At 37.7% G+C, this 18,653-nt stretch overlaps 1 protein-coding gene across 1 annotated transcript in view; it reads right to left on the bottom strand.

Annotated features, from left to right (window-relative positions):
• The window catches only part of RPS6KA5 (ribosomal protein S6 kinase, 90kDa, polypeptide 5), a 70,463-nt gene that overhangs the window by 22,732 nt on the left and 29,078 nt on the right, over positions 1-18,653 (bottom strand). Inside the window, exons 6-7 of the mRNA XM_009319524.1 lie at positions 8,991-9,074; positions 5,687-5,790 (exon numbers count right to left, since the gene is read on the bottom strand). Coding sequence (XP_009317799.1) covers positions 5,687-5,790; positions 8,991-9,074 — 188 coding nt within the window. The remainder of the gene's footprint in view (positions 1-5,686; positions 5,791-8,990; positions 9,075-18,653) is intronic.

Consider the following 18,653-nt stretch of genomic DNA (forward strand, 5'->3'; position numbering starts at 1 on the left):
TGCCCTTGCAATACTCAGTAAAGGCCTTATAAAGACAGTGTCACTGGGAATTTTCCCAACATGGACAGCAGATTGCTCCCAGTGGTTAAGATAAAATGAAAGGGGAAAATATGCTATTAGCCAGAATCTGAAAGATATTTTCTTAATTTTTCATTTTAATTAACTCTGTAAACAGCTAAGCTAGTCAAAATTCTGATGCACTGTGTAGCTGAGAAAATCCAATTTATGTCAAAGAATATGAAAACATCTATTGACAACAGGACCAATTTGGCAATTTGACTTATTGATCAATTTGACCAATTTATCTTTTAGCATTCGATTGACCAATCTATAAACTCTATTGCAAAAATTACTATTAAATATATCCACTGAGTGATCATTTTGAGAAGTAAAGCATAAGCTATGGAAAACTAACTGAAGATGGCGTGCTTGAACAAACTGATGCCAATTCATTATTGGAAACCATAACTATGTAACATGTTTAAAATAGCAACAGTGAGAAACAAAACTAATTGCCAGGAAGGAGGATGAAAAAGTTTAGGAAGTGGTAACCATTAGGTGCCAACCAAAGAAAGATTTTATAGACAGAGGAAAAAAAACAAACCCCAACTATCTCGGTCAAGATACAGACATAAAAATATGTGATACTGAGACGGAAGCCACCTTTCACCCTCCACTGTGATTAGCCTGAAAGCACATGCCTGAACCTGACTGTGGAAGAGATGATAAAACATCAAAACTGCAGAACCTAGAAGCTTTTCCTGCTTCCACCAGGTAAAAGACACAATCAGATCACAAAAAACTGAAAGGATCACCGTAGCTGACCAACAGAAACATTAGGTTTATACTAGAACTGTTACTATAGTCTATTATCAGTGCCCTCAGAACTGTATTGTAAGCATCACCAAAAAGATACATATCCATCCTGATGTTCAGGGAGTAAGAGAAAGCAATCCCAAGCTGCAACCCTGTTAAAGGGCAGAGGGACAAGCTTCCAAAGCAGTGTTTTCACCTTCACATTTGAGAATGACTCTACTGAATACCCTGTCATCTCAGAACTACTGATGCCAGGTACTTTTGCTCCAGCTTTGAGCAGTCAGATCTATATGTGCATCCCCAGTTCTAGGCAAGTCGGAGACTTTGATGCAATACTTATGACTTTCTTAAAACCATCTGCTTTACTGAAAGGTTGAACTGATCTGTAGGCAGAGTTGCTGATGTGACGTGATTCACATTAAGTCTAGCATCAAATGGTTTCCTTCACGTGGCAGGGATTTCCTAACTCATTGCTATCTGTTAGAAAAAAATCATTACATTATTGTCTATCAGCTCTTGGACTCTGGACTCCCCATCTAGGCATATAAATGCTGTATATTCTAGGTAGACAGCTATACGCTCTAGGACAAAATTCCAGAAGACACCATGCAAATTACAAGTTGGATTTAAGGACTGCTCTGTCCTTTAAAAGATCTAGCAATCACTGGAGTCTTCACAGGCAGAGAATAAAGAAGGGAATATCCCAGTATATGCCTGCTATGGATCTTCCCAACAGTTTCATCAAGAAAAGGTTTCTTGCAGAATCGTGGACAAAATACCTTGATAGCATCTAATGGATGGTCAAATTTCAGCCATCCTCCATGAAGTTTAAATAAAGTCTAAGCAACTATATCAAATAAAGAGCATAGGCTGCTATTAGCATTTGTATGCTAATATGGCATTATGTGCTTCTACAGATTATTTTATAGATGTATATACGTATAAAAATGGAAAAAGATAGATATCTATTCATAACCCCAAAGCTGATAAGATTTTCTAAGCTGCTGCAGAGCAGCAAAATAATACTCCAAAAATTTCATGCTCATTTTAAACCCCTGTATGTATGACAAGACCCTCAAAAGTCAACACCCTAAAATGGATTTGTCTGTCTTTCAAACCAGCACTACAAATCACTCATGGTCAAACTGAAAATACTGGGTGTGTAATCAAACCCAGCCCTTACCTATGCTTTTGCAGGTTGGGTCCTATCCACACCTCTGCGGCAATGGAAGTCCAGAATTCTCAAAAATGAAAGGAAGATTTGGGAAGAAGAGAGAAGAAAGGGGAGAGGGCATGCTAGAAAAGGAGAGATACTTGAATAGTCCTGTGAAATTTTTATCAAGTTTAATAACCATAACACCAAGCATGGGGAAAAAAAAGCATCTTCAGAGACAGAGACACAGAGACATAAGGGAAATTAAAGTATGCACTTAAGTTGCACTTGCCATGAAAGAGAAGTCCACAGTGTTGTCAAAAAGGTTATGATAAAAGAACTGAACACGTCTCATCAGAAAGAGTAAAAAAAGATAGAAACCCCACAGTAACTATTTCTGACAGAAGAACTGAACTGTCCATTAGAGAGAGATTTCCAAACAAAACTTCATGCTCAAATTTATAAGCAGATAGCCATTGTGCCACACAAGGGAATAACATTATCTAAAAATATCTAAGATTACTTCCCACCTAGGTAAAATAAAAGAAAGACCTGGATTCATTTAGAAGACTTTTTTCCTTAAACTCAGAAAAATCAAAGGCCATGGAAACTATGCTTTCAGGGATTGTGACTAAGGAAGAGAAAACTGAATTTTCTAAGTCTGCTGCAATTGGCAAGTTAAAGCTTATTTAGGTTAGGGAATACACAATTTCTGTTTAGAAAAACTTGCCACCCAGAAAGAAGTTTGTACCAACTCAGAGCTCTGTGCCAGTGCTAGTGATTTCATTACCACTGGCAACTGTAAATATCTGATGAAGTTATCTGCAATTCATTTTTCATCAGTTTAGGGAGGAAATGAAACTAGAAAGATCAAAGATAGTCACTGAGATAATTTGGAACCTATTTAATTATAGGTGTAAAATTATCTAGAGTCTGCATCCCAATTCAACAGAAAACTTTATAGAAAAGGCTGCAGACATAATTGAAACAATTAACAATCAAAAAAAGGACATTAAGTGTAAACTGCAAATGTATCCTCAGTGACAAAATTATCAAAGAAAAAAGGAAATAAAGATCATACCTTCTAGGCCAGACAAGCTTAGGATAAAGACAGGTACTGAAAATTCAGCTGTTACTTCTTGAAAGAACCCAGTGTATTCACGCTAGAGGTAAATACAAGGAGGGTATTTCTGAAAAGCCATGAATATGGTAACAAGAATTTCTAAATTTAACAGGCTAGCATGTCAGGAAGGGCAGATCATTTCTTTCAGGCATGCTCTCAAGCGAGTAGTTCAACAGCTTCCCAAGTTGCAGCAAACTCTACATAGTCCCCTTCAATCCTTAGAAAAAAGTTTCTCTTTCCATCTTCTCCGAGATGTGCTTCTGCTCCCTACACTTCCCACCCTTTGCCTGGGCTGCAGGAGCACCACAGCCTGTGATATCTCACATCCATTCTGCCTGCTCTACCCTACCCTCAGGGAAAGCCCCAAACACACTCCTGTTGTTTCCCAAGGCACGCAGCAACCACCATTCCCCAGAAGGTTCCACGTGACTCAGTGCAGCAGCCAGGACAGAGAAAACAGCAATGTTCTCACATGCTCAGCCACACTCTTAAGAGGAACATAATATTTTTTACATAATAAACTACGAACACACAAATGGATGTCATCCAGCACAGAAATTGCTATCAATGGAAAGGATTCAGAAACCACGGGTCTTATGAGTACTGAAGTAACAGAAGACAGATGAAATCAAGTCTGAAATGCAGTCATATAGTTGGCACTACTGAGATTTCAGCTATAAACTAGGGGCTTATCAGTTGGAAGTGATAGAAAAGGAAAAGGAATTAGATCTATCAGTCCACCGTTGGCATCAACAAGATGAATCGAAGAAAAAAAGGAAGGAATCTTTTTGTTCAGATGGTGAATTACTACTTCCCTTAAACAAGATCCTCTTGAAACATCAAGAGGAATAAACTGTCCATATGTAAGAAAGAACACCACAAGCTGAGTTAAGAAAAGTCTTTTTCAGGAAACAAGACAACTCGGGAAATCTTTAGATAAAGAAAACTAAGAATTTACCTTCTAAATTTATCAAAATAAAAGCTGAAAGACTACAGGATCAATGTCTATAAATGCGTAGCAGAAATACCAAACAGAAAAAAAGCATACTGCGCAACACAGTAAACTTGCCACAACTGAATTTAGATCAGAAATTAGGTTACTAGCCATCAGAGGATGGATGTTAGCAACCCTGCAGTTTCTCAGCTTTGAATTCAATCTTAAATTATCAGAAAGATTAAGATATTAAAGAGCACAGAAGGACCTACCAAAAGACAGTCAAATCCTGTAGAATACGTATCTAAAAAGTTTCCCAGTTTTGGGGAAAAACTATATCTGTAAAATTCAGGTCAAGGTTCTCTCTAAAAAATTCGTAACTCCTTCAGAGTTCCATTTAGTAAATCTTGGGAGTCAAAATTACCAATTCGGACATGGCATAAGTAAGCAATCAACAAAATTTCTAACCTTAAATTAACTCTTTCTGACCTATTTAAGTTTTAACTCCATCATAATGACTAAGAGAGTGAAGTCCTGAATTTTGCTTTGTTAATGGATTCCCCCCCGCCGCCCCCTATTTTTTCTAGTGGCCCTCTAAGTTTCCTGTTCTGCTAGAGACCTAGAAATCAATAAACAGGTCTCAACCTTCCAAGAAATTGCCCGAATTTATAACAGAAGTAAAATAAATTATCTAAATAATTGATGTATGTTCTGTTGCCCATTATAACCTTAAATATCAAGTGGCTTCAGGTGAGGGTCAGAACCATGGTAATACATTCCAATAGAAGCAAGATATTTTTAGTTTGGGGACTGGGCTTACCAGCTGAGCTTGACAGCAGTTACTAATTTGTGCAATTTAAGCCCTCAACTCCCCACTCCAAGAGAAATACAATAATAGGAAATGCTCATTTTGGGGGGAGATTTCAATAATGTATTTTGGGCAAGCTTATTGCTTTGTCTTTTTGAAGTGCTCCAATGCTTTTACATGGGTACTGAAAACAAACCTTTAAAGTGTACAAATTACTGAACGTTAACAAAGCTGACAGTCAGGAAAAGTTTACATGTATGAGAATGGTATAGGTTATTTCATTTCCATAAGTATATTCATTTCTTCTCAGATATACAAGTATGGCCAGAAAAGATGACGTTCTTTGTTTCACTTTATACACTAATAAAATAAATATTACCTGTGACAAAAAGGCAGGAGTAGGGTACGTCCTGACACTTGAAACCTGTAGTCTGATGGAGTGATCTAGCAAGAGCTGACAAAAATCCCTCTAGCTAAACGTATGTTTCATTACGTATCAAGATTTTGAATGTGATAATTCTATTTACATATAATTTCATATTTCATTTGACTTCCTTTTCAACAGTAAACATGCAACCAGGTTGAATATCTACAAAGCTGTGGTTCCACTGTAGTTTAAAAAAAAACAGGTCTTTTGTAAAGATCAGTTCTATTATTTCAATAGCCTGCTGAGGTTAATAAAACCGATCTGCTTCCAGACGTGATTCTGTTAAACAGAACTGGAGCACCTGAAATGTTACCCTGGTAGCACTTGCTTCCTAAATTTTAGATTAAAACTCTCACAAAACATATATCATGGCATAAGCATCACTTTGTGAGCAAGCACGTATACTTTACTGTTTTGAATCTTACCTAGAAATCTCTGCTTGGGAATTCTTCTCTCCATCAACTGTAAATGGTGATGCTCCAGTTAGTAACTCATACATAAGAACACCAACACTCCACCAATCAACAGCCTATAGAACAACAATAATTATGTATGTTATGATACACTTTTGTAAAATTGTTAACAAAAGAAGGAACAAAACAATGCACTCAGAAAGCAACTAGCAAAGGAAGAGCCCACCTATCAATACAAAGGCAAACCTGGATACAATAAAGCATAAACAATTGCAGTACTGATTGGAGGTATTTTCTATGATAAATTAATTTTATTTTGAAATCTCCCCACTTAGCTGCTTCAACTAATTTCTCAAGCTGAACTCTTCCCACTGACTACCAAATTTCCTTCCCCCCCTGCCCCCGAATTAATTTTTATTTTTACCATTGTGAAATTATAAGAATTCTAAAACATACTTGAAATAACAGAGGAACCTAAGCCTTGCTAAGAAGTAGTGGAACCTGAGCTTTTAGGGCCTTGAGAATGAAACTAAGGAACTTTCAAAAAGCACAATTTAGGAGTACCCATCACAATTAATCAGGGCACCTGAAAATGCTAGGGAATTTTATCTTACATTCGCTGGTAACACATGCAATCTTTGGCTTCACATATACTAATTATTATTCATGTCTCTGATACCTCATAACTTGCAAAATATTTCTTTCAAAAGAAGAGATGCTACTATGAAAAATAAAGTTTAGTCATTTCAACAAAATTGTTTAACTACAGGTGTTTGAATTTCTCAGTTTTACTTCCATGAAATTTGCAAATCAATGAGGTTCTGCTTTACTTATTTTGACAACATTAATACAATACAGAAAGACAATTAGTGAAATGATGGCAATTTGGCCTCATATTTTAGGTTTTCTTGCTTCAAGATACACAAAAATCTGATGTTTCATATATTCAGCCAAGAGTGCCTAGAATAACTAGCTGAAGAAGTCTCTGTACTGTTAGTAATTTTCTTTGCAAATACACAATGATCAGAGAAAATCCCAGAAGAATAGTTTTTTTCTTGGTACGTGTTTTTCCAAAAGAAAAGGAGGATCTGCAGAATCAAAAAAATCAAACTTTTAAAAAATAAATACTGAAATACTAGAGCAAATATTTTAGACAAACAATACAGCTAACTAGAGGAGATTACAAATCAAAAACATTGATTAATGAGAGCATAGAATACTAAAGCAATCTCATTTCCTCTTTTTTAAAATAAGATCTTTGCATTGCTAGATAAGCAGTAAAAACGAAATACACTAAAAACCTTCTAACACTGTATCACGTGACATTGCCAATGGTGAGGCAAAGAGTGTGTGGTGTAAACAATTGTCATCACATAGGTAACCGAAATTACTGTAAATAATTACCATAACATAGGTAACTGAAAAATCACCCTTATTTATCAGCTAACATTTGGTATCAAACTGTGAAGCTATTTCTTACAGAACACTGCATGGCTCTGCACAACACCTAATGAAAGTATCAGATAGAACCAATCAAAGATAACCAAACAGAGATTCCTCTTTAAATCAGCAACGATACTGAATTTGTAAGCATTTGAGAAGACAGAATCACAATTCAAAGTGACTGACACATTGGAGAGATGCTCTGAAACTGGCAAGACTAAATTAAGAACACTAAGAACACTACTGTGTTCAGTTTTGAGCCCCTCACTACAAGAAGGACGTCGAGGTGTTAGAGCGTGTCCAGAGAAGGGCAACGAGGCTGGTGAGGGGTCTGGAGAACAAGTCTTATGAGGAGCAGCTGAGGGAACTGGGGTTGTTTAGCCTGGAGAAAAGGAAGCTGAGGGGAGACCTCATTGCTCTCTACAACTACCTGAAAGGAGGCTGTAGCAAGGTGGGTGTCGGTCTCTTCTCCCAGGGAACAAGTGATAGGACAAGAGGAAACGGCCTCAAGTTGCACCAGGGGAGGTTTAGATTGGGTGTGAGGAAAAATTTCTTTACTGAAAGAGTGGTTAAACATTGGAACAGGCTGCCCAGGGAAGTGGTGGAGTCACCATCCCTGGAGGTATTTAAAAGACGTGTAGATGAGTCGCTTAGGGACGTGGTTTAGTGGGCATGGTGGTGTTGGGTTGATGGTTGGACTCGATCTTAAAGGTCTTTTCCAACCTTAATGATTCTACGATTCTAAGAAATAGGGTGCAGGAAAGAGCTTCAATTCATAAGTTTGTAAAATTCCATTTTTAATAATGACTGGGCAAGCAGTACGGTAGAAAAAGATGCAGAGGTTGTAGTGGAATACAAAGTAGGTGTGAGACAATGACTAAGTGAAAAGACAAAGTACATTCTATTTTATGTTTAATAGAAGAATCAGGGAGGTAATCATTCCGCTGCAATTCAAACTGCCAACTCTTAGCTGAAACACTGTGCCCACTACAATGCTCCCTACCTGAAGAAATATACAGGCAAACTCAGACCAAAAGAGAAGCAGAATGCATAGAGAAGGAGAAGAAAGAACCTTTTCAAAGTCAGACTGAGTCCAGTTAGTCTAGAAAAAGGAGATGGAGGGTGACATAACATTTTCCAGTGCTTAAAAAGGCTGTTGTAAGAGGAATTGTGATCAACTGTATTCCACGACCCCCAACAGAAAGACAAGTCAACTCAATCCACAGCAAAAAACACAGAGATTAAATATTCTCCAAAACTTCTCAGTATAGTGCGCAATCAGAATAATTTATCTACTAATATTGTAGAATTCATTTGGGGAGTAGGGTTGTTTTGGTTTCAAATATCATCTGTGAATTACGGTTGTCTTGATCTTTCCCATCAATTACTGACACTTTAATTCATAATAAAACTTGAGCCTCAAGCTAAACAGAATTAATTTTTACAATCTGAGTACATTACATTAATAACATTAATAACCCACTCCATACTTCAAGAAAGATAATAGATTTCCCTGATACACAGTTTAAAAAATATATCAGTTAGCCACAGTCATTTTTCTGCTCCAAACTAGTTTTTTTATTTAAAAGGGTCAGCTAAGTTTTTTTGTCCCACTACACGTTTAGAACAAATTTTGAATAGAACATAAATGAGCCACAATACCTTTATAAATATGCCTTTTACTTAAGATTAAAAACTGAAAATACATCATACTAATGGTTTTAAATATAGGCAAAAATCTATTTTAGGACAAGCTGAAATAAAGCATGTTTAAATAAGACACTATCACATTTTACAAAAACCCCTCAAGCTGAACAACAGGGTTGCCTAAAGAATTAATTTCTTTTCAGTAATAAACTTAGATAGAACATACCTTATCATGTCCTGTATCTCCTCCTCTTACAATATCTGGAGCCATGTATTCTATAGTTCCACAGAAGGAATATGCTCTCTCATTCTAGCAAAAAAAAAAAAAAAAAGAAATAAAATTCATGTCAAACAATTATATTATACAAATCATATGGGACAGATATGGCTAACAGTTCCAAAATGCTGGCAGCAATTCTTCTCCAAATAGCTTAGAACTGCTAGCTAAATCATATTCCATCATATGTAGAGATATATCACATAACACTACAGAATATTTACAGTCATCTACAAAAAAAATAGTGTCATAGGTTTGTGTGGCAGTCTACGATAAGCACACAAAAATTAATGTATTGATATTTAAAAAACTTTCCCATAAGTCTAAATGATCTATACGTTTCAGAACTACACAAGATTCCCCAGGGTAATATAGACACACATTCTGAAGGCTGCAATACTCTAGACAACAAATGAAACTTTTCCATCAAAAAGAGCATTTCATTGTAAGATGTACAATTTGACTAAATTGGATACAAGATCCTTTGGGTTCCCCATATTTAGGAATTTATTATGACCTCTAGAAAAGTGATTTTCTTTCGCAACACACACATATATAAAAAACACAACATTCTCTGAAGAAGAGACTTGGAGAGAGACAGGAGAGAGAAAGAGAAAGGCAGACAGACAGAGTGTAAATTTAATTTTATTCTACACACTGAAGTTATTGTCTTGATTATGTTCAAAACTAAGCTGCTTTCACAGGCATGTATAATTGTTCCCTGTTAGCGATTTACCTTTGAGGTCAACATGAGGTCATGCTGTACCTTGCTAATGACGAAAGCACATGTGTTTGGGCCATGCAACATTGTTCCTCCCTTATCCTTCAAGCTTCTAGCATTTTGGGGAGAGATCCTGATAGGTCCTTTAAAGAAGAGTGTTCAAAAAAGCAAATATTTCAAAAGTCAGGTTTTACATTTGTAGATTCAGATTTGGAGTTTAAAACAGGTACTATATAAGAGAATGTACTACACTAATGAGAAGAAGCTTCTAAAAGTAGAAATAGTGCTCAGTGCTACCCTGAGGCATAAAAATTAAACAGTCCAACAGCATATTATTAAACTGTATTTATTAAAATACATATACTGTGACTGTTTTTTTGGGGTAAAATTCTGAGTTCAAAATAGTTATAGGCCTCATTTTGTTCAAATATTAACTTGAAATATTAACTTCTGAGACAAAACCATAAAATAAACTTTTCATGATTCCACTTTCTTTTGACACAGCTATTGTTTCTCTTTTATTATCTTTTCCAGTACCTGTTATCTAAAAGAAAAATAGTATGATAAAAAGCAAAAACAAAAAAAAAAATTCAGAAATTCCTAGCCCTCCATCCTGGCATCAGCTGATCTAAAGCTATTCATATATCCCTCTGTTCATTTTTCCTTCACCTGGGAGAGATGGAGGGGGGAAAAAGGGGAAGAAGTAAAAGGAAGGGGAATGAAAAATACAAAACGAAACTGTTCTTCACTTGCTACCTCTCCAAAGAGTAAAGATAATGCAGCCGAGATTTGTTAAAACAATTTATAATGTTAATATATCAAAAGAAATGGATGAAAACTATTATCATTGTTAGCTGCAAATTCAGCAAATCATCTGCACAATTATGTCTTTTTTGTCTCCACATTGTGTAATAAAGCTAGGCTACAAGATACTACAGTGACAAGAAACAGACTGGGGAGTTGTATACGGACGTATACAGTGGTACAGCAGAACCCTCATGATCTCAGGTACCTTTTGCCGGTGAGAAGGCCCACTAAAAACATTTCAAAACATGCAGAACTATTATTAGTAGCCTTTTCAAGGAACCCTTACTATACATAATTGGTGGTTCTGATGTTCAATTATATTTACGTTTTACAATCATTTCAGCTTTTAATATGAAAGATAGAATTTCTGAAACAATATTTGAAAATTAGTTTCATTTCTTTCTTAAATTCATGTCTGAGGTATTTTTTTGTCCCTTGCAAAATTCAGTGTTTAAAACCCCCAAAATAATTTTGGAGGTTTAAAAAAATTGGTATTGAATGATTTGAAATAATGTCTTATAATTAAATTTCAATATGAAAAACTCATACTGTAAGTCACAAACAGGCATTTATAAATTGAAAACACTCTGGGGTATGTTTGTAATGAGGTTATAAAAACCCCAACTTCTAATCCACATAGGTAAGTACTTGTATCCTTTAGCTCTTGCTTCCTTTTCAGTTTAGAAGTGTTAAAATGCTGAAATTTTGCCAAGAAGAAGAAAGCAGATGATTATCACAAGTGGAGTTCCTAGCAAGAAATTAAGTGGTAAACTGCAACTCAGCATTAGGTAGGAAAAAAAAAAGTGGAGCCACTGAGCATTTTCTTCATAATCAACACTGATTTGCCATTACATAGACAAGCACCGTATTCCAGAAGCCCTGTTGGAACCAGCTTATGACTGTTACAGGGTGACCATTAAGAAAAAACACTCTGATACCAACTATTTATAGTTTCTTATTTAACCACACAAAAAAGCTCAGAGGACTGAGCTTTTTTTGCTACAGCACTCAAGAACATTAATAAAGCCAACTGTCTGAAAGCAAAGCATTCTGACGCTACTACAAATTGACACAGATTTGCCTTCATAAGATGCTGTAGGAAGTCCTGACTTCAGACAGTTGAAGTCACAAAATCTAGATACTTCTTTGTTAGACACCTCCATTTATGTCGTGTTTTACTAAATTACAAGCCCCACCAATTACATCTAGCTGTTACTTACAGACACAGTTTTTATAGTAAGTTTCACTAGGAGCACTTATGTAAATTTTTCATTGTTAAATATGCCTCTTATAGGGAGTCATAATAGTCTTTACTATTACACATTACATGTAGGTTTAAAATCATTTTCAAAAGAATGCTACCTCCAACAACAGTTTCCTTTTTTGTCTTCTTCTGGTCTCCCCAGCATAAGAGAGACGTGGACATACTGGAGAGAGTCCAGCAAAGGGCCACTAAGAAGATTAAGGTACTGAAGCATATGAAGAAAGGCTGCAACTGTTCCACCTGGAGAAGGGAAAGCTCAGGGTGGATCTCAGTGTGTACAAATACCTGAAGGGAGAGTACAAAGAAGAGGGAGCCAGCCTCTTTTCAGTGATGTCCAGTGACAGGACCAGAGGTAACAGGCACAAACTGAAACACAGGAGGTTCCCTCTGAACATCAGGAAACACTTTTTTACTGTGGGGGTGACTGAGCACTGGCACAGGCTGCCCACGGAGGGGGTGGAGTCTCCCTCCTTGGAGATATTCAAAAGGCTTCTGGACGTGGTTGTGGGCAACTGGCTCTAGGTGACTATGTTTGAGCAGGGGGCTTGGACCAAATGACCTCCAGAGGTCCCTTTCAACCTCAACCATTCTGTGACAAAAAGTCACTGTAAGTTGTATTTCACCATTCATTTGTGAAATCACATTTCACTCACAAATCAAGAATGCAGCCCCCCCCTCCAAATTTCAAAAACCACAACCAAACCCCATTTTGTATTTTACCCCCGAAATTTAAATTTCATTCAACTTTATAACATGAATCCAAATTCCAGAATCCACATTATTAATACTTTCATGTTATGAGATGTAAGACAAGAAAGGAAGTTATTAAACAACAACTGAAGGTGGATTACCTACAGGTGAATTCTCACTGAGCACGCACATCTTGCAAATACTCGACCTTAAGAATTTTTTGCATAACGCAGAATGCTTGTTTTCTTCCCTCACTCAGCATGCATGCCTTAAACACTGTGGTTCCCTCTTCTGAGTTGCAGAACAGCAAGCAATCAGACACTAACAGAAGGAAACAGAAGCGTGGCTAACCCATCTCTAGGAACTCAGTATGACAATATTAAAAAAAAGAGTGTCATTATGTTTGTTCCCAATCAGCAGTGCTTCCATGTTTACAGATAATCTGGAGATAGTCTTCAGTCTTCTAGCACACAACAGCTGGTTTTGATTTCTGTTTTTTTCTTTACCAAGTTCAGCAACATTCCTGAATGTTTATGCAATAGCATAGTTTTTAGTAAAAGTATACAAAGTGGCTACTTCAAACGGGCCAGCTGCTTAGGAGTGCAACAACTTTTTATGAAGCCACTGAAACAAAGAGAATTTTGTTAGAGGTCCTTATCAGTGAACATAGGTTCACCTGGACAGCCAGGCAGTTCACTTCGTTAAACCATCCCTTTGTTAAATTAGAAAAAACACGTTATATTCCCTTAACGCTTATTCTTTGAGATGAGCTACACACTGACACTGTGGATGTGCCTATACGTATTACCAGACTGTGTCTAATAAATACTCTAGTACTACACATCAGATAGACCTCTAACTTTTCCCACTCCACTTATGGCAATATAAAAAAGATAGTGCACTGCCCTCTTTGAGTTCCTTGCAATCATTCTGACTGATCTGAGCATCCTAGTAAAATGTAACTACTTTAACTCGCTAGGGCACTTTCAATACTATGTCTATACGATCCCTGCAACCTTTTCTCCAGGTTATCTATGTTAGCATCCCATTTTCCTTTTCCTTCATCAAAAAGGAAAGGGCATAATTTGTCTTCCAACCAGGAAATGTTTAAAGCCCCTAGCCACCGAGCAGCTTTAGGACAGAGAATTCTGTGACTGTCCAAGATGGAGAGGTGTAATGTGGATTAGCATTCGTCCTGGAAGACAGTCACTTCACCAAAGAAAAAAACCTCAGAGCAGTGCCTTCTTTGCTAAGGCTATGTACGCTGACCTTGGCTGGTTGACCACAATTACACCATTTCCAGAGATCAAAAAACCTAGCTCCAGAATTCAATCAAAAGTGCTGACAGGATGGAGGTCTTGCACCATCATGCTCTTGTGGTATCACCACTTGGCCCTGCTTTATAACCAAGGAATGCTAGGCAGGCATTTGAAACTACCTGAAGTTGTAGAAAGTATATGTGTAAACTTTTCTCCTCAGAGAGGACTTATGCCTTCAGAGTTCTCTAATGAGCTCCCTCATCAAGCAAAAAAGCATATTAACAGTGGCACAAAAAGAGGAAGAAACTCCATTTCTCTGCAGGGACTAATCAAACTCACCACATCTACAGGAAAAGCCTGACTGACAGAGAAACAGTCACTACTATAATACAAGGATGTGTCCTTGAGAGTACACATCCCCGTCTACAGCAATGCAAATTCAGTTTAGCAACATATGCAATGGCAGCTCAGACAGTTATTAAGTCTCGTAACCGTTCAACAGGTCCTAACAGGATATGTGGGACAAGAACTGTTAATTCCAAAGTGAACCACAGGAATTACATGAGACTTCAGGAGAGCCAAGGAATCACACATGCACAACATGCTCCTAAAAGGCTCATCCCTACTGGGCCAAACTGCCTTTCGGCAGTCAACTATTTGGACATCCATTACGTCCCATTTAAGAAGTTACTGTGCTGAAAGGATGGTGTTAGTTTCCAGTGCCACAAAAAACTCTCACACAGCCCAGATGCACTGAAAATGCCTGATTCAATGTCCTAACACGTCCGAAAGGGCATGGGAACTGGGCAAAGAAATAGAGACAACAGATTCCAGACAGGTGTTTCCCAGCACCTAGCGGGTGAAGGCCTGCATTATTTTATCACATGCCCCCAAAGATCTGCATCTGAGAAACAAACTATGTTTTAATACTCGGCTGAAGACATCTTCAGCTAGGAGGACACAGGTAGACAACTGCCTGAATGTCAGGGCCAAACTAGTGTTCATAAAGAAAAAGAAGGTCTTCTTAGAGCAGAGGACAAGATCCCAAGGGACTGTTACATGGTATTGTAACTCCTTCAATAAGCAGAGAACATCACTAGTTCAGGGACTCAAAAAAAGCAAGTTAACCATACCCTCTGGAAACTGAGAACTGCATAATTGGAAAGTGCATCTTGTGATTGTCATGCTTACTCATAGCGTGGCAAACAGGGCATCCAAGTCAGCCTGAGGGAAAATACAGAGGACAGCTCTTGGGAGCTCCAAAGCAGCCCCCGAGCAAAAGAAGATGACCCACATTGAAAGGTTCAAGACTCAAGCAAGCAAGGGCTGATGTGCTGAGTACCTCTTGAGTCAATGGTGTCATCAGTATGTTGCTGCCGAGTACTAAAGAAAATAAGATTTCTGTTTAGACTTCTGCAAGTAACTAGAAGTTACATCAAGAGAAACATAATCTATACAAACATTAAGCACAAAATGCACCCATCTGTTGCCAAATTGGCTGTTTGTACAAGAGACAGACTGAGCAAACTGGAGCGTGCCATTTGACCACTGGAAAAATGGGAGCAAAAACAAAGAAAAAGATCAAACGAAGTCTTAAGAACCCACAAGATTTTGTTTCAGAGGCCTCCTTCAGAGGGAACAAAACAAACACACATCAAAGCAAAGCACCCAAACAAAAACATGAAAGATGACTACTGAGGTGTGAATGCTGGAAAGGGTGAGTTGAGATAAAGCTAGCTAACAGAATACTAACATAGGTAAAACAAAAAACACATCTGCAAAGAATAACCAGATGCTCTACCTAGAGTATCTGGCTCAGAATACTGAGGCATACTCCAACTACACTGTTCTATCCGTATGCACCAAGCCTAAGGAGAGCATCTATTTGCCATACAAATACTGCTTTGGGAAAATGCTTCAGAGCTTGAGCATTTGTGATTTTATCTCCCAAGTGTGAATGCAGATATGGAAGGCACTCAAGTGTCTTAAAACAGTCATTCTGCCATTTGAAGACATATTATTTAACATTTAAATATATGGCCTTTGAAGTACTTCAACTTGATGAATTGCATTCAAGCAACACGTGCCACTGCTCCAACAGACACTTGGGTCCTACAATCCTACAGCTTATTTTATTCACAACAGTCTTTGTGCAAATGTATTTTAGCCAGAGGATTAGCCAAGTACTCACAGAAGCCATTCTTTTCAACATTCACAATTAAGACCCACTTCAACTACATGAAAGGTCACCTTTGAAACAGAACAGACTGCTTCTGTTCTCCAGCTACTTAATGCACAAATACTTTGTTCTTAACTGAGCTGGACTACTACCCTGAACATCAGATATGACATATTCTGAAACTGTACTACTATCATATTCCTTCAAACCATGGAATTTGACTCCTTAAATGAATTTTGCAACTTAAAAAAATAAAAACAAATGAATAAAAACAAAGCTACTCTTCTCTAAATGTTCTTTAATACTGTATGTGTTCTCTAATAGGAATTCCTTGCTAATAGAAGCGATGGTAGGATACAGTCAAAATGCTTGGTTAAACCCTAGAGCACATAATTTCTAGTATAAGAATTTCAAGAACTGGAAACTGTACAATATTAGGGAAAGGGCACTTCTCAGGTATTAAATTGGCTTGGACCTTAATTTCCTTGCATTCTGTATTCGTATAAAATGTTCTAGGAACATAATCAAATAGCTTAAGAATTACTCCTTTAGTGTATTCAACATTAAAAAATGACAACAAAACCAAAACCTAGAAACACTAAGTGCTGTTGGGCTGAAGAACACAAAGACAACCTCTAGAGTTGGGGAGTCAGAGCTGCAGTCTCTGACGGCATGTATTTCATCTGTCAGCAACAACTCTGTGACTGAGTAGCACCTAGTGACACAGAGCAAGAGGGTGTAACGGAACAGGAGGGAACCAGGTAGCCAGACAGAAGCTCACTGAAGACATTCAAGGCTGCTCTCAGGACTGACTCTCCACAAGTCCACTGAAAAATTCTCCAATCCAGACAAGAATTACTTACTGGTTCTTGTCACATTTTTGTTACAGAGAAATAATAGAATTACTATGTGTGTTTTGGCTGGGTTCTTCCACAGATTTCAGCAATTCTTATGAGATTCCTATGCTTGTCCATGCTTGTTAGTTGGCAAATTAAATTGCTTCATTCACTTAATCTGACCTCATCATTATGAAGCTTTCAAAATGTTACAATCTAGCAAGACGAGAGGAATGCTTAACTGTTGTTGGAGGTACTCTGAAATCGCATAGCAAGTTCAAAGAAGGTTTTTAATCTAATACAGATACAGTCTTTCTACTTAAAGTCAAGGACAATTCCTTCTTATTGCATGCGTAGTAAAATTCTCCATACCAACTTTCAGATCAGGTATATAGATGAAAAATCAAACTGATGAAAATCATAGTTTAGCTAAAACTCCGCATATCTTGGGTCTTCTCTTTAAGTAATCACCTAACAGGTTATACTTAATGTGAATGTGTACACCATGTAAATCACGTGAGCTACTACTGTGTTTCCAACTTCTATAAAATACTCAGGGCTACAAGTAAAACCCACCACTCTTCCGTGAAAATGCCTCTCACCTACAATAAACTGGAAGCAGTCTGCATGTAATATGACAAGAAGAAAGCCAGTCTCCAGAAGATTTAAATTTTCAAACCAACCTTTTGGAACTGGTAAAGTTATGATCAATATAAAGACCTTGCTTTGAATTCTATTTAGTAAATAAACATTCTAGCACATGAAAATCTGTAATCTTGATGGTTATTCATAAGTATTTACAACCCAAGTTTTCTTCTCTGACAGAGGGTAAGTCTTCTTATATTACCAGGTGCATAGCATGTCATAATTTCTTGGGAGGTAAAGATGCCAAAAAAAGATGTCTTTGCACAGGGATAAGACTCACAATTGGGGAAGGGATCACATGGAATAGAAATGAATGGCAGGTGTTAGTTTCTTTGACTCCACAGTATTGTAATTCTTGCACAAGGTGGTGCATTTTCAACTTATGTTCTAGAGTAAATAAGATCTGCAGGGATGCTGTGCTTTTGGCTCACAAGTTAAGCTGAGATGAATCCTTGCTGAATACCACAAACTACAAAGAGGAGAAAGACACAGAGAGAACCTTCATCCTTGAAGTCATTAATGTTTCCTAGGTACATCAACCAATCTCTAATGAAGGAAACTAGAAGCATTTGATCTCTCCTGCAATGAGAGATCAATGTAGAGACTGGGGGACAAGAGGCTGGAGTACAGCCCTACGGAAAGGGATTTAGATGTTTCAGTTAATGGTAGGCTCAGTATGAGTCATCAGCGTGCCCAGGTGGAAAAAAGGGAACAACCATATCCCGGTGCATTAAGCACATTATAACTAACAAGTCCAAAAAAAAATTGTCCCACTACACACTTCATTGGTGCAGCCTCACCTTGAGTACTGTGTGCAGTTTTAGGCTCCACTATATAAGAAGGATATAAAAATATTAGAATGTGTCCAAAGGAGGGCAAAGATGGTGAAAGGACTAGAGAGCATGACTTTTGAGGAGCGGATGAGGATACTAGGTTTATTCAGCTAAGAGCAGAGAAGATGGAGGCGTAACCTTATTGCTGCCTACAATGTTCTCATGATGGGGAGCGGAGAGGGAGGTGCTGATGCACCTCCAGGGATGATGCACCTCCATGCTGATGCTCACCAGGGATGGCGAGCAGGATGAACCCCCCATAATCCAAGAGGAAGCAGTCAACGATCTGCTACGTCATCTGGATGCTCACAAGTCTATGGGGCCGGATGGGATCCACCCGAGAGTGCTGAGAGAGCTGGCGGAGGAGCTAGCCAAGCC

The sequence above is a fragment of the Pygoscelis adeliae genome, unplaced genomic scaffold, assembly GCF_000699105.1.
Source record: "Pygoscelis adeliae isolate BGI_AS28 unplaced genomic scaffold, ASM69910v1 Scaffold71, whole genome shotgun sequence".
Lineage (NCBI taxonomy): Eukaryota > Metazoa > Chordata > Aves > Sphenisciformes > Spheniscidae > Pygoscelis > Pygoscelis adeliae.